The sequence below is a fragment of the Anomaloglossus baeobatrachus genome, chromosome 2 (genome assembly GCF_048569485.1).
Source record: "Anomaloglossus baeobatrachus isolate aAnoBae1 chromosome 2, aAnoBae1.hap1, whole genome shotgun sequence".
Classification (NCBI taxonomy): Eukaryota; Metazoa; Chordata; class Amphibia; order Anura; family Aromobatidae; genus Anomaloglossus; species Anomaloglossus baeobatrachus.
The window spans coordinates 667,748,417-667,765,916 of NC_134354.1; the positions used below are offsets into that span (position 1 = coordinate 667,748,417).

The 17,500-nt window shown below is 46.6% G+C and overlaps 1 protein-coding gene across 2 annotated transcripts in view; it reads right to left on the reverse strand.

The window, feature by feature from the left end:
- CDK4 (cyclin dependent kinase 4) overlaps positions 1-17,500 on the reverse strand; it is a 100,297-nt gene that overhangs the window by 7,341 nt on the left and 75,456 nt on the right. The window contains exons 5-6 of one of the 2 annotated variants that reach the window (XM_075337108.1): positions 11,485-11,594; positions 566-616 (exon numbers count right to left, since the gene is read on the reverse strand). In XM_075337108.1, coding sequence (XP_075193223.1) covers positions 566-616; positions 11,485-11,594 — 161 coding nt within the window. The remainder of the gene's footprint in view (positions 1-565; positions 617-11,484; positions 11,595-17,500) is intronic. The other variant, XM_075337109.1, reaches the window with a different exon arrangement.

A 17,500-nucleotide genomic window follows, 5' to 3' on the forward strand; every position in this document is an offset into this window, starting at 1 on the left:
TTGTGGGCACGGACCGCTGCGTTCTCTTGTGGAGAACTCTCGTCCCCGCAGGAGGGATGACACTGCGTGTAGAAGGCAGAGTCATCCGGATCATGTGGACGTGCCCTTATAATGCACCAAATTATCTTTCTAACAGACACTGACGACCTATATGGAGCGTTTGTACCAGGTACAGGCTGACTCACCGATGCAGAGTCTACATGGCGATGAGGCACAGTGGAAAAACAAGACAGAATTAGTATTTTTCTTTAATATACACATATCCCAGACAAGCCATCAGTTTATTTATGCAGCTTAATAGTCAGACTTGGCAGAAACTACACAATATGTAGCAGCATTTGTCCCTGACATTTCTTTTGACGTTTTAACTGCATGTTAAGACATTTATAAAGTAACATGGGGGGGGGGGGGGGACAAAAACATTTTACATTTTGTCAAACTTAATATACTAAAAATGCTTGCAAAGATGGTTCTAAAAACGACAATCTTATGACATTACTATTTACATAAGAAAAAGCGTTCACATTTGTCATTTGTGATTTCCATAGTTTACAATACAACTTACTCAAAAATCTTGCACAGCTGGTCGGCTTCTGAATTCCCACAAAAGAGCGGCCTGGAAGAACACGGCATTGTCATCTTATCGCACCTATAATACATCTGCTATAGCAACGGAACATTCAATCTGTAATATTTTGTCACATGTGGTTTCTCCAGTTGTTAATGGCATAATCTTATTCCAACGATGAGAACATAAATTACAGAATTAAATGTTATCCCCTAATCAAAAGGGGTCTGCGGAGCCCCATCTTGAAAGGAGCAAGGGTCAAATCCATTTATCCACACGTCAAGCATACATACTATCACTCCAAGAAGATGGGGCTCTGAAGACCCCCTCCCTTACTAGGATCACTGACCCCCCCCTTTGGTCAGCCCCCCCAGTTATCCCCAAATGATCTCCCTATCCTTTTTGATAAGGGATAACACTCCATTCTGGGAAAACCCTTTTTAACTCTGAATGGGTTCTGTAGTTTTTACATATCCAGGGCCATTTTCATTAAGTGGGTTGTCCATTTGCACTTTTTTCGCCTGCACACCCAGTTTATAACGGAGCTCCCCAGGTCCAGGCTTTGTGCTTCACTGCTGCTCTGGTCTCTGTAGAGGTCACTCGCTCATGGGGGTTATATTTCCTGGGCCAAGTGATTGGTTATGTCATTACTGCAGACAATCAAAAGAAACCAGAGCAGTAGCAAAGAGGCAGTGGTGGACCTGGGGAGGGTGAGAAAGAAAAAAAAAAATCAGTTTGGTACGTTACGTAAAAAGGGACAAAGTCTTTAAATTCTGCCAGCTTTTTAGTTTAATGAAATGCATGTAAAATCACATCACTTTTGTAATTCGGTTTTATTAAAAATGTTGCATCATTTACCCTGAGCAGCGTCTGTATGTATCATGGTACATGGCAAGCTGCAGAATGTTTGCACCAAGTCCATTAAAGTGAACCTGGAACCACGAGCAGTTCTGGGTGCATGTGTCTAATCTCCGCCTAACCATCCCTGTATATAGTAGCACGGAGATCTTATAAAGGATCTTTAGAAACCCTTTTTCTAATATGCTAATGAGCGCAGGGACTAGTCACAAGGGTGTTATTTCCCTCGACTAGCTGCCCTCTTAGCACACTCCTGTGGGCATAGTAACAGGCTATTCAATGTCCACTGCCCAGCGTCATCAGAGGTGACACGCATGTATATGTCCGCCGTCACCACCACTCAGATGCTGGGCTTAGGGTCGGTGCACATGATCAGAATGCCCCACACTTCCGGTCATGTGCGCTACAAAGCTGGGTGTACACGTCCCGGCTTCAGAGGTCTAGTGCGCATGATCGGAAGTGCCGGGATTTCTAATCATGTGCACTGCCCGCATCTGATGCGGTGACAACAGATACAGGTACGCAATCACCGCTGATGATGCTGGGCAACGAATAGTATGTTAGTACACCCCTGTGGGCGTGCCAACTTGCTAAGAGGGTGAAATGAGCGCAGGAACTAACGTCCTTGTGACTAGTCCCTGCACTCATTAGCATATCATAAAGGATCTTTAGAAATACTTTTTCTAAAGATCTCTTTATGTATCCTACTAGGTACAGGGATGGTTCCGCAGAGATTAGTAATATGTACCCAGAACTGCTCCTGGTTCTGAGTGCATATTGCACCTTACGGGTTCCTTTTATGAGGCATGTATCCGAATTACATCTGCTCCAAGATCAAACAGAAAAGGGCGTCTGTGCAAGAACAATTGACTAACTCTTTTACAACCCGGCGAATTTCATTTTTCTCCTGCCCTTCTTCCAAATAATCCATTGATCCATACATTTTTATTTTTCCATCCATCTAGCCATTTGAGGGCTTGCTTTTGTGGGACAAGTTGCACTTTTGAACATCATTCTTTTCTGCCTCATTGTACTGGAAAATGGGGAAAAAATTCCAAGTGCGGTAAAATTGAAAAAAAAAAAAGTGCAATTCCATTATTATTTTATTTACTTATTTATTATCTATACTTTATTTTTTATTTTGTGCTCTCATTTTTCTGGATCTGGGGCTCAGTGACTGCTTATTTTTTGTGTCTTGTGCTAATGTTTTTAATTATATTATTTTTCGATAGATATAATATTTTGATCACCTGTTACTGCATTTTAATGCAATAAAGCGGTGACCAAAAAGCCACAGTTCTGGCATTTTGTCTGATACATCTGGCATTTCTGAACATGGGGATATCAAATGTGTATTTTTTTTTATTATTTTCAATATGGCAAAAGGGGTTTTGGGTGGTTTTCTTTTCAGATGTTTAAATTTATTTTTTGTTTATTTACAATATTATTGATTTTACTAGTCCCTCTAGGGAACTTTCTGCCTGCACTGTCTCATCACGTCTGCTGATCAGAACAGAAATGCTGTTCTCCTGTGAGTTCCAGTGCTCTGCCGCCATTCACAGGAAGCATATCATTACAGTGACCGGGGTCATCTGACCCCACACTGCCATGGCAACCCGTTGACACCCCCTGATTACATAGGAAACCGCACAATCCCTGCCAGATCGCTGTAACTTGCGTTGTGAGAGATTGGCATCGCTAACTGGTTAAATTGCGCGGGTGGATTTATTTCCAATCCACCTGCTCCTGATAGCTGCACGTGTCTACTAATCAGATCAGGAGATATGGGTGGGGAATAACACAGACGCTGCTGGAGACCACAGTGGACTTTGTCATGAACAACATTCTGTACTCACTGAAAAATGGACAGAAAATGTGTTCACGTCGCGCTGCTGCTGAAGACTTCCCAAAAGAAGATCCAGGACACCAGTGAAGAGAAGTGGGTTTTTTCAAAAAAGGAACCACAGTAATGTCATAGCTACATACAAGCAGCTTATACAGGGTTTGGTGGTTGAAATAGAGCACAAAAAAGCACATGACATGTCAAAGTTAACCATAGGTTAATAATATAAACATAATAACCTATGATGAACTTTGACATGTCGTGCTTTTTTGGCTTTCCATTTCAACCGCCAAGCTCTATATACAGACAATAAGCTGCACACTAACCACTATAAAAATATAAACAGGAAAAATGGCAAAGCATTACTGCAATAGGGATACTATGAACAATGAAAAATACATTTAGCTATCTGGAAAAATTGAATATATGAAAGTGTTCTCAAAAAATTAGAGATTACCTTGTCGTTGGTTTCGGGTTCATTTTCATTGATCAATACATTTGCTAAATAGCTCTACTACTTTCAAATATTCATAGCAGTTTTGCAATACCATTTTCATATATTCATTTATTTTTTTCACATAGCTAAATGTATTTTTCATTGTTCATAGTATCCCTATTGCAGTAATGCTTTGCCATTTTTCATGTTTATATTTTTATAGTGGTTAGTGTGCAGCTTATTATTATCTGTATTATAGTCATGTATTTTTAGGCTAGCACCTATTCACACATATAGAGTGTTCCAGTCAGTCTTTTTTTCTGATTGCCAAGCTCTATATAAACTGGCTGTAGCAATGACCGTATTCTGGGGCCTTTCCTGATGGAGCAGCTTGTAATGGCTTTGAAACATGTTGAATAAAGAACACTTATCTCTACTGGTGTGCCCTGAATCTTCCCTTGGAAAGTCTTCAGCAACAGTGCGGAGTGAACACGTCTTCTGTCCTATTTCTGCATTGTCTGCACTGTCCTGTGCACTCTTCTATCCGCAGTAGCTGCTCCATTAAGCAAATGTCGTGTTGGGTCACACACCTAGAACTGATGAGCGTGCCTCTTCCTCTTATTACATTTACATCTCATAAGATCCTATTTTGCGCCTTTGACTCACTGGTGTCTTTTTCTATTCTGTATTTCAAGTGAAAATGCATGCATTTAACAATAAAAAAAAAAGTGAAAAGCCCAAAAAAGGTGAACAAAGCTTTTAAAGGCTGAGACTGCAGAAACTGTTTGGACATCTTTGTCCAAACAGTAATGTAAAAGGATATCCTTCCAGCACAACACATACAAACAAAATCGATCCCTCAACCACCCCTCCATACGTTAGGTGTTTGGAAGAATCGGTATACAATTAGAAATTCTGAGAATACCTAGTGTTGCATAAGTGGGACAAGAGCAGCCCATACACTCGGCAGATTTTAGCCCACAGCCATTTCTCTCTACAGGTCTATGAAGACTTGAAGAGTGAATGTGTTTGAATTGGGAGAGGAGAATGGGCCACTGCAAACAGATTACCTCGCCTGGAGACCCAGGACTGGGCATGTTGAAATCTAAAAAGGTTTGATAACTCTTCTTCCCCACTATGCACCAAAAGGGGAAAAACTCTACAACCCCAATATACATGGGAAAATCAGTCACCGCTACCACAATAGGTGGCTTCTGTCTACTTTCAACTAACATTTATAGGCAAAGCATGCTCGCCAGAAGGATTTTGGTTGAACAGAATGGATATGGTTAATATTTCTATATCCAATAATTGTCTAATGATTCCCCACTATAAAAACAAGGTCTTTAGGCTACTTTCACACTTGCGTTCAGCGCATTCCGTCACTATGGAAAATAGCGCAGTCCGTTAACGCACTGCGCTATTCTCCATAGACTTATACGGACGACGCACTGTAACGCAAGTGTCTGCGTTGCATCCGCTGGACGACGCAGCGTCGTTCTTTTGACGCTGCGTCGGGCGGAGTGTTAAAAAAAACGCAACCTGCAGGAATCAGTTTGGCGTCCGTTGTTTTTATAATGGACGCCTATGGTGGCGGATTCCGTTAGAATCCGTCATTTGATGGATTCCGTTAACGCATCCGTCTTTACACAACTGCGCATGCCCAGATGTGTAAAGTCAAGGAAAAAAGAGAATTTTGTTTACTTACCGTAAATTCTTTTTCTTATACTTCCGACATGGGAGACCCAAACCATGGGTGTATAGCTTCTGCCTCCGGAGGACACACAAAGTACTACACTCAAACGTGTAGCTCTTCCCTCCGGGCTATATACACCCCCTGGATGACAATCTACCCAGTTCAGTGCAAAAGCTGAAGGAGGACATCCACCCATAAGTAGAGATAGAGTAAAACTCGGAATAACCGTAACTCTGACTACTAACAACAGCCGGTGAAACACACGGAACAAAAAAACTGCCAACAGGCAACAGGGAGGGTGCTGGGTCTCCCATGTCGGAACTATAAGAAAAAGAATTTACGGTAAGTAAACAAAATTCTCTTTTTCTTTATCGTTCCTTATGGGAGACCCAAACCATGGGACGTTCCAAAGCAGTCCATGGGTGGGAATAAACCAAACTGAGAAGTAGGCAAAACCTAACTTCACAAATGGGCGACAGCCGCCTGAAGTATGCGTCTGCCCAAGCTCGCATCTGCCGAAGCATGAGCATGCACTTGGTAGTGCTTCGAAAAAGTGTGCAGACTGGACCACGTGGCAGCCTGACAAACCTGCTGAGCCGTAGCCTGGTGCCTGAAAGCCCAGGAGGCACCGACAGCTCTGGTCGAGTGCGCCTTAATCCCTGGCGGGAGAGGCACCTGAGAACACTGGTAGGCATCGGTGATAGCCGACCTGATCCAACGAGCTGGGGTCGGTTTAGAAGCAGCGAGACCTTTGCGCTGACCAGTGGTTAGCACAAAAAGCGAGGTGCACCGCCTAAAAACGGCGGTGCGCGACACAGATTCGGAGCGCCCGCACCAAATCCAAGGTATGCAACGCCTTTTCAAAGCGATGCACAGGGTCCGGACAAAGAGAAGGCAATGAAATGTCCTGGTTAAGGTGGAAAGGAGACACCACCTTAGGGAGAAAATCCGGAGACGGACGAAGAACCACCTTGTCTTGGTGAAACACCAAAAAGGGGGATTCCGAAGAGAGCGCAGCCAAATCAGAAACTCTCCTGAGAGAAGTTATGGCTACTAGAAAAACAACTTTCTGTGAAAGTCGAAACAAAGGAACCTCCCTGAGAGGCTCAAAGGGGGGGTTCTGTAAGGCCGTGAGGACCAGATTAAGGTCCCAGGGATCCAAGGGCCGCAGGTAAGGAGGAATGATGTGAGATGCGCCCTGCATGAAGGTGCGCACCTGAGCCAGTCGGGCGATACGCCGCTGGAACAATACCGACAGAGCCGACACCTGTCCCTTGAGGGAATTGAGGGACAGTCCTAGCTGTAGACCGAACTGTAGAAAAGACAGGACGGTCGGCAAGGAGAACGGCCAAGGAACATGGTCGGAAGAGCGACACCAGGACAGGAAAATCCTCCAAGTCCTGTTGTAAATCTTGGCCGAGGAAGACTTCCGAGCCTGAGTCATGGTGGAGATGACCTCAGAGGGAATGCCTGAAGCCGTCAGGATCCAGGACTCAAGAGCCACGCCGTCAATCTGAGAGCCGCAGAATTCTGGCGGAAGAACGGACCTTGAGAGAGAAGGTCTGGGCGGTCCGGGAGATGCCACGGCACCTCTACGGACAGACGGAGCAGGTCTGGGTACCAAGCTCGCCTGGGCCAGTCCGGAGCAATGAGTATGACTCGACGGCCCTCCATTCTGATCTTGCGCAGAACCCTGGGCAAAGAGCGCTAGAGGGGGAAACACATATGCCAGACGGAACTGAGACCAATCTTGAACCAGTGCGTCTGCTGCGAAGGCTTGAGGATCGTGGGAGCGAGCCACGTAAACCGGAACCTTGTTGTTGTGCCGGGATGCCATTAGGTCCACTTCCGGAGTGCCCCACTTGCGGCAGATTGATCTGAAACCTGACGGATGCAGGGCCCACTCGCCGCTGTCAACGGTTTGACGGCTGAGGTAATCAACCTCCCAGTTTTCCACGCCTGGGATGTGGACTGCAGACATGGTGGATTTTGAGTCCTCCGTCCACTGGAGGATTCGTTGAACCTCCAACATCGCCAGACGGCTGTGAGTCCCGCCCTGGTGATTGATGTAGGCAACCGCTGTCGCGTTGTCCGACTGAACTCGAATGTGCTTGCCCGCCAACAGGTGGTGAAAGGCTAGGAGAGCTAGAAACACAGCTCTGATCTCCAGCACATTGATCGAGAGGGCTGATTCGGACGGAGTCCAAGTGCCCTGTGCTCGGTGATGGAGAAATACTGCTCCCCAACCGGAGAGGCTGGCATCCGTGGTGAGGATCACCCAGGACGGAGTCAGGAAGGAGCGTCCCTGAGACAGAGAGAGGGGCCGAAGCCACCACTGAAGGGAGCTCCTGGTCTGTGACGACAGAGCCACCTGCCTGTGCAAGGAAGAGATCCGCTTGTCCCAACAGCGGAGAATGTCCAGCTGTAGGGGACGCAGATGGAACTGAGCAAAGGGAACCGCTTCCATGGACGCCACCATCTGACCCAGCACCTGCATGAGGTGTCTGATGGAATGACGGCGGTGCCTCAGCAGAGAGCGCACCGCCAGACGAAGGGACCGCTGTTTGACCAAGGGCAACTTGACAAGTGCCGGCAGAGTCTCGAATTGCATCCCTAGGTACAAAAGCACCTGGGTCGGGATCAGAGTGGACTTGGGCAGATTGACAAGCCACCCGAACTGAGCTAGCGTGGCGAGAGTGAGAGAGACACTCCGCAGGCAGTCTGCACTGGATGAGGCCTTGACTAGAAGGTCGTCCAGGTAAGGAATCACTGCCAACCCCTGGAGGTGCAGGACCGCAACCACTGCTGCCATGACCTTGGTGAATACGCGAGGGGCCGTGGCTAAGCCGAAGGGGAGAGCCACGAATTGAAAATGTTCCTCTCCGATCGCAAAGCGTAGCCAACGCTGGTGTGAGACCGCAATAGGCACATGCAGATAGGCATCTCTGATGTCGATGGATGCCAGAAAATCTCCTTGGGTCATTGAGGCAATGACCGATCTCAGAGATTCCATGCGAAAGTGCCGCACCTGAACATGCTTGTTGAGAAGCTTGAGATCCAGGATGGGTCGGAAGGAACCGTCCTTTTTGGGGACTAGAAAGAGGTTTGAGTAGAAACCGCTGAACCGTTCCCGGGCGGGAACCGGAACAATTACACCGTTGGCCTGCAGGGATGCCACGGCCTGAGAGAAGGCGGCGGCTTTGGAGCAGGGGGGGGTGGACAGAAAAAATCTGTTTGGCGGGCTGGAAGAAAATTCTATCCTGTTGCCGTGGGAGATGATATCCCGCACCCCCTGATCGGAGACGTGTTGCAACCACACGTCGCCAAAGTGGGAGAGCCTGCCACCGACCAAGGACGTTGCTGGTGCGGCCAGATAGTCACGAGTAGGCTGCCTTAGTGGCAGCGGCTCCTCCGGTCTTTTGAGGACGCGGCTTTGCGCGCCAGTTGGATTTACGATCTTTGGCTGCAGTAGTGGACGAGGCCGAGGGCTTAGAGGATGACCAGTTAGAGGAATGAAAGGAACGAAACCTCGATTGGTTCCTGCCCTGGACAGGTTTCTTGGCTTTAGCTTGTGGCAAGGAAGTACTCTTCCCGCCAGTAGCTTCCTTAATTATGTCATCCAGCTGTTCCCCAAACAGCCGGGACCCAGTAAAAGGGAGACTCGCAAGGTACTTCTTTGGAAAGCAGACGCTTCCTCTCTCTCGAAGCCACAAGATCCTGCGGATCGCGAGGGAGTTAGCGGAGGCCACCGCCGTGCGGTGAGAAGCCTCCAGGATGGCAGACATGGAGTAGGATGCAAAAGCCGAAGCTTGAGAAGTTAAGGCATCCATCTCAGGAATAGAGTCCCTGGAGAGGGAATGAATCTCCGCCAGAGAGGCAGAGACTGCCTTAAGAGCCCACACTGCCGCAAAAGACGGGGAGAACGAGGCTCCTGCCGCCTCATATACAGACTTGGCCAGAAGGTCAACCTGGCGGTCAGTGGGGTCCTTAAGAGAAGTGCCGTCAGCCACAGCTACGACTGTGCGGGCTGAGATTCTAGACACCGGAGGGTCTACCTTTGGGGACTGGGCCCAGTCCTTAACCACCTCCGGTGGAAAAGGGAAACGGTCTTCTGAACTACGCTTCGGAAAACGTTTGTCAGGACAGGCCCTGGGCTTGTTAACAGTGGTGTGAAAGCTGGAGTGGTTAAAAAACATACTCCTAGGTTTCTTAGGAGAGGTAAACTGGTGTACCTCTACCAGAGAGGGTTGTTCCTCTGACTCTTGTGGGTTGAGGTTCAGTACGGAGTTAATGGACGCAATCAAGTCACTAACATCCGCATCACCCTCAGACAAGTCAATGGGGTACATAGAGGCAGCGTCTGAGCCCACAGTAAGCGAATCCTCCTCGCCCTGCACCTCGGCTTGTGAATCAGAGCCGTGGGACGAGGAAGGAGAAGGTTCCCTGCGTCTCCGTTTAGGGGGACGGGGTCCTAGGACATGCTCTGAGGGCTCTGCAGAGCTCAGAGCCGCAGAGACACCCTGAGAGGGGGGCTGATGCATGGACAGCAGTGTCCGGGACAGCTGCCCCATGGAGTCGGCAAAAGACTTGGAAATAGCTTGTGAAAAGGATGCTACCCAAGCCGGGGGTTCAGCCACCGGGGCCGGAGCAGCCGGAGGGGCTCCTGCGGAGGCTCCAGGCTGAGACACAACCATGTTAGCACAGGCATCACAATGTGGGTATGTGCTTGGCTCTGGCAGAATGAGCTTACACGCAGTGCATATAGCGTACATGTTTGCAGCCTTGCTCCTAGTGACAGACATGCTGCTGAGGAGGAAGTTCTGCAGCCAGAATACACTCCTGTAGAATGCCTGAGAGTGTAATAAAAGTCCACAACCAGAGGTTGTGGCTTACCAGCCCGTGCTCTCTGTGTGCCCTCCGGATTCCACCGCTCCCCTGTGAAGCGTCAGCCTTCCTTGTGCCTCCTAACAGTATGCAGCTGCAGCATCCAGCGCCTTCCAGTGTAAGAACACTGAGAAAATGGCGCTGGGAGAAAGAGGGGGGGCGTGTATAAGCCCAAGAGCGGGAAAAACGGAGGGCAGAGAGATACAGGGAGATATACAGGGGAGGGAACATCTCCCCAGAGAGGAGTGCCCTCCCCTCTGCTGGTCGGGCGGTGGGCGGCGCTGTATGCAAAACATGCAGAGAAGCCAAAACCGAAACTAGGCCCAAACTGAAGCCGGGGCCTAGATTTTAAAAAGCGGCCGACGAGCAGGCACCTTCGGCGCGGTTCTCAGGAAAAATCCCCAGAACCGGCCGGAATTTACAGTAACGCTAAAACACATACTGTTCCCCTAATAAAAGTACCCGGGACCCCTGAAAAACGTCTCAATACTTAGCTTTGAGACGCAGGGCCATGTCCCTGGAGAGGGGGGTAAATGCTCCTTCCAGCAGGAACCAGACAGGGCTGCGGATGGAGACCGGTCTTCTGCAAGCAGAGAGGACCGTGGAGGCTCCCACTTCAACCCAGAGCCTCTTCGAGGATGTGAAGGAGCGCGGCATGTGAAGGCTCCAGCCTTATAAGTCAACCTTAACAGCACCGCCGACAGAGTGGGGTGTGAAGGGACATGCCGGGAGTCCAGACTGGACCCGCTTTTCTTCCAAATCTTTAAAATTAAAATAAAAATGAAAAAAATATCAGAAAATGAAAGTGTGTGATCCTCCTGGAACACAAAGCATTAAACTGGGTAGATTGTCATCCAGGGGGTGTATATAGCCCGGAGGGAGGAGCTACACGTTTGAGTGTAGTACTTTGTGTGTCCTCCGGAGGCAGAAGCTATACACCCATGGTTTGGGTCTCCCATAAGGAACGATAAAGAAAAAACCTATAACGGATTGCGTTATTTTGTACGATCCGTAGCATCCGTTGTGCCACTATATGCAACGCATCCGTTGCATGCGTCACACAACGCAATGCTACGGATCCCGTCCAACGCAAGTGTGAAACTAGCCTTATTGATACGGATTACACATGACAATATCGCCATTGCCCATATACCGAGCTCTCCATATCTCTCCTACAGGTCATTGCATGGATTACTCACTTCCGTCTGAACATCTCAGCAAAGATACATCCAACACTCCAAATGTCTACTGGTGTAGCATATGTGGACTGGAGTAACACCTCCGGAGCTCGGTACCACAGAGTCACTACCTACAAAGAGAAGAAGAATGGCTCAGATTCCACAGATCAACTCCTATACACAATTATTTACAGCATAAACTGGCAGATAGGCAGTATATCAAATTTACACATCAGTTTGTAGACCCAATAAAAACACACATTGCAAATTTTAAAACAAACTTAAAAAATAATGCATTTTTTTATTTTGTACTGAGAAGATATATTCACAATAAGTGACCCGCTTCTTAAAGAAAGCACAAAATATCCCACTCATCCAATAAAAAAAAATATGAAAAAAACCCACAACAACAAAAAACCTGTTCCCACAGGTTATATACATTGAATCCATTCTATGTCCCGGGTGAATTAATTTATCAAACAATTAGAGTCTCTCCAGCATCATGTGATGAGGTCTGTGCTGAAATACTGCCCCTATCACTCAGCAGGAAAATACCAGCAATATCTCGCTATCTGAGGTATCAGTGGCATGGCGCATTGTCCCTCTGGAAAAAAAAAAAAAAAAAAAAAAAAAAACAGTCCTCAGAGTTGGGGAACATTGCCTGAGCAGAAGGAAGTAATAGTTTTTCCAGGATAACCTTGTATGCGGCTTGATTCATACGTCCTTCACAAAGTATAATCTGCCCAATTCAAGCCTTGCTGAAGCATTCCCAGATCATCACTGATCCTCCACCAAATTTCATAGTGAGCGTAAGAAACTGTCTTGTACACCTCTCCAAGTGTCACCGTCTAACCATTAGACGACCAGGTGTTGGGCAAAGCTGAAAAGGACAATGTGCCATGCCACACAGCTAGGTCAATCAATGTGTGGATGAAGGACGACCACATCAAAATGGATGAAGGACCACCACATCAAAACCCTGTCATGGCCAGCCCAATCTCCAGACCTGAACCCCATTGAAAACCTCTGGAATGTAATCAAGAGGAAGATGGATAGTCACAAGCCATCAAAGAACTGCTTACATTTTTGCACCAGGAGTGGCATAAGGTCACCCAAAGGCAGCGTGAAAGACTGGTGGAAAGCATGCCAAGACGCATGAAAGCTGTGATTAAAAAATCATGGTTATTCCACAAAATATTGATTTCTGAACTCTTCCTGAGTTAAACCATTATTAGTATTGTTGTTTCTAAATGAAGATGAACTTGTTTTCTTTGCATTATTTGTGGTCTGAAAGTTATTTTTACCATTTTTCATTTTCAGAAAATACAAAATTAAATTGCTTGGAAATTCGGAGACATGTTGTCAGGAGTTTATAGAATAAAAGAACAATTTCCATTTTACTCAAAAATATACCTATAAAAGAGAAGAATCAGAAAAACTGAAAATTTTGCTAATTATACACAGCTCTTGATATTTAAAAAACAAAAATGGAAATACTTTGACCACAGAATTTGGATATAAACAGTAGGTGATTTCCTGATAGGACATTCCTTTTCATATCTATTAGGGTATTATATCTTTTATAAATGTGTAGAGGGACCTTAACATTACAGATGAGAAAGCTTTCCACAGGCAAACAAGAGGCACAGTCAGGGAGAGGGGATTTACACAGAGAGGCTCCAAAAGGGAGAGAAGTAACAGCTACAAGGGAATTTCACCAGGTCCGAGCACAGGAGCAAGTATGGACCGGTGCAGAGTATACGGCTGCATATCTCACATATAGTACAACTTCTATATGGAAAGAAGAGAAATCTCATGAATTGCAAATCTTAACTGCGCTGTACATGGATTCAACTTGTCTTCTAGATTTAGTAATGATAATGCTGATCAGGCCTTACTCCTCACAGGGGTGTGTTAGGCTGCTTTCACACATCCGGTTTTGCAGTGCGGGTCAATCCGGCTCAAAAACCTATGCAACGGATGCGGCGAAAAAAAAACAGATCCGTTGCATAACTTTTTCCATGCGGCCCGTCCGTTTTTTGATGGATGCGGCTTGATACTGAGCATGCGCAGTGCAAAAAAAAAACTCATCCGGCCACGGTTTTTGCCGCAGGACGCCGCATCCGGCGTCCATAGGCTTGCATTGTAAATCGCGCCGCATCGCGCTGGATCTGGCGCGATGTGGTTTTTTCACCGCACAAAAAAACGTGCCAGGCAATGTTCCATCCGGCCGCCGCATGGGCTAAATATACCGCATCCGGCAAAAAACGGACGCAACGCAAGGCCATGCAGCACAATACGGCGCTAATGCAAGTCTATGCAGAAAAAAAACGCAACCGGCGGCAAAAAAAACAAAAACTTGCGTTTTTTTCTGCAAAGCGCCGTATTGTGTCGCTCAGCAAAAACCGGATGTGTGAAAGCAGCCTAAGCCACCCAAAGAAAAAGAGAAAAAAGATGGAAGAAAAGAGTTTACCAATCAATTTTCTGTAATGTTTTATAATGAATGTATCATGTAAAATACGGTCTACATTTGTCAGTTGCTATATCACTTTCTCATTTCTCTGTACCTCTAAGGACTCGTGGGCCTGTGACGTGTGGCTCACCGCTGTCTTCCATTTTGGTGCATTTGCAACAGGTCTAGCAGACAGCTATGAAGAGCAGATCTCTTCTGATTTGTGAGTAGTCCCACACAGAAGAGCATGGTTTGATCTTGTATACTGCTTTGGTGTGATTTCTGTGGAAAAGCTTTGGCATTCGTTATACCAGTAATGGGTATAAGTATCACTACTATGAGGGTGGCAGCTGGATGTGGCCCCTGTCTCAGAGCTCAATGTGGCTCCTGACCCTCTTTCAGAGCTAAATGAGGCTCTTGGGTCAGAACAGTTGGGGTCCTCAGCTCTAAGGCTATGTGCACACAATCATGTGGATGCAGACATTTTTGCACCATTTCTGCATCTCTCAGCAGCAAACATGCAGGGCAGAAAGGCACGTTTTTGTAGCAGTTATGATGCCTTTTTTATTGCTTTCAATAGTGAAGATTTCAGCCAAAAATACTGAAAGGACTGACATGCTGCAGATTTCCTGCACCGAATCTGCTAGAAAAAAAACTCAACTCAACATGCGCTACAGGCTCAGGCTCCTCATGGACTCTGCAGGCATAAGGATTTCATTTTTATAATCTTGTAAACTCCTTTACTTTTTCTCAACACGTGACATGCATACAGCACATTTTCATTGGGTGTATACAGCAGGCTCCGGTGCCAAGCACAGGTCTGTCAGTTTATCAAGACAGTAAATGGGACCACCTGTATGCGTTTTTGGTTATTTTGTCCCAGTTCTGGTAGACCAGCGACACGTACAGCAACTGCTGGTATCGGAGTGAGCAGTCACCCTGAGAGGTGATGATCTTGGATGATGGCAAAATCTAAACTGTAAGGCTGCTTTCACACATCTGGTTTCTCCTGTGCGGCACAATCCGGCGCTCTGCAGAAAAAACGCAACCGCTTTTTTTTTTTTTGCCGCCGGTTGCGGTTTTTTTTTTTTGCATAGACTTACATTACTGCCGTATTGTGCCGCATGGGCTTGTGTTCCGTCCGGTTTTTGCCGCATGCGGCAGATTTAGCCGTTGCGGCGGTTGGATGGAACGTTGCCTGGCACTTTTTTGGTCCGGCAAAAAAAAAAAAACCCGCATCGCGACGCATCCGGCCGATGCGGCGCAATTTGCAATGCATGCCTATGGACGCCGCATGCGGCGTGCTGCGGCAAAAACCGCATCCGGCCGTAGTATGCGTTTTTTTTTCACTGCGCATGCTCAGTAGCCTGCTACAAGCGGCAAAAACCGGACGGGCTGCATGTAAAAAAACTTATGCAAAGGATGCGGTATTGTCGCCGCATCCGTTGCATAGGTTTTAGTGCCGGATTGGCCGGCTCTGCGAAAACCGGAGGTGTGAAAGCAGCCTTACTTAATTACCCCAACCCAACTTGTGCTGTAGTTATGGTGTGCAGATCGCTTGCAACGACAGCCAGAAGCCTATTAGGAATTAACTGGAGGAAGCCAAAAGGACAAGGCAATAAAATACATAAGTAAGGCAGCGCATTGCACCAGTGACTGAACAATCACAGGTTCAAGTCTCAAAATGCGATTAAAGATTAAAAAAAAAAAAAAAAAAAAAAAAAAAAAAAAAAAACACAACAGACCCATAACTATAATTTTGTAAAAGTTGTAAAACATAGAAAGCCATGTGTGGCATCACTATAATCATACTGATTGTTGGAAGGTGGAGCTAAAAAATACAAGCAAAACATGAGTTGTGTGTCATAGGGTTAAGTTTTTGGTGGAAGGTTGGAAGGCACCAACCAAGAAGGTTGAGTTTTTGTACGCTTTTCTTCACATCTTTAAATATGCATCTTATGCAACATTAAAAAATGATATCCCTATTCTACAATAGAAAGAAGTGACAATACAACGCACTACATTAATATACATGTGAGGAGCTGCCCACAAACTAAGGCGGGCTTTACAGGTTGCGACATCGCTACCTATATATCGTCGGGGTCACATCGTTAGTGACGCACATCCGGCGCCGGTAGCGACATTGCAATGTGTAAATCCTAGGTGCGACGATGACCGAGCTCAAAATCGTAATAAAGAAAAAAAAAAAAAAAAATCGCTGATCTGTGTCACGTCGTTCATTTCCATAATGTGGTTCCTGCTGCAGATACAATGTTGTTTGTTGTTCCTGCAGCACCACACATCGCTGTGTGTGAAACCGCAGGAACAAACATCTCCTTACCTGCGTCCACCGGCTATGTGGAAGGGAGAAGGTGGGCGGGCTGTTATGTCCCGCTCATCTCCGCCCCTCCACTTCTATTGGCCGGCCACTAAATGACGTCGTGTTGGCATCGCTGTGACGCCAAACGCACCTCCCCCTTGAAGGAGGGACTGTTCGGCGGTCACAGCGACGTCGCCGACCAGGTATGTGCGCGTGAAGCTGCCGTAGCGATAATGTTAGCTACGGCAGCAAGCACCAGATATCGCATGTACGATGGGAGTGAGTGCTATCGCGTTCGACATCGCTAGGAATTGCTAGCGATGTCGCAGCGTGTAATGCAATTAGACTATTGGACTTTTTCCAGCACAAAGCTTTGGTTACATTAATCTTGTGGTTGTGGTTTGTTTTTTTTTATTAGAGGTGTGCTTGCTTGTCAGTTTAAGGTCACTTGTCTGTACACAATTAGAAGGGGGAAGGGGTTGTAATAGTGTGCCATTAGTTGGCTTTCTTGAACTCTAATGTAAATCAGGTCTGAAGTAAAATTCATTGTCCTGCATCTGGTGGGAAGTTGTGCGTCTATTGTTCCCCTCTGCAGGGGACCTCCCTGATACACAATCCTGCAGAATACCCTCCTTAAATGACATTAAAGAAATGTTTAAGGAGGTGTGATGTTTGGTCAGTAGTTGGTGCCATGATGTGGAAGGGGGGGCGGGTGGGCGAGGATCTTTTGCCGTGGCCAGGTCCTGGTGCCCATGGATGTACTACAGAGATTGGAGCTGGATACACGTGCTTCGGTTGTGTTATTTGTCATCTGCATTTGAGGAACCAGCTGTTGTTGCTGACTGGAGATGGATACACGCTCTATGGTCGTGATATCAGTCGTCTGGAGGAGCATAAGGACTATGGTTGCTGTAGGACCATGTACGGAAGAAATAAAAATTGTTGCACCGTTAACCTGCCAAAGTGATTAATACAACCCACAAGCTTAGATCTTTACAATACACATACGGTATATACAAGCAGCATACATAATATAATCCACAAACACACACACACACAATTACATGCCCACAGCCAGCATGTTACATCCTGTTTTATGACATATTTAGCAAACTATGCATACAATGAACGCACAACCACAGCTTTCAAACTGACCCATACAAGCCTCAAATATTAAAAAATGAGTCATCCCCACCCCCGTATCTGTAGTCACAACACAGAGCAGCAAGAGAAAACACTGAAAGTGAAAAAAGGGGAAATAAGCA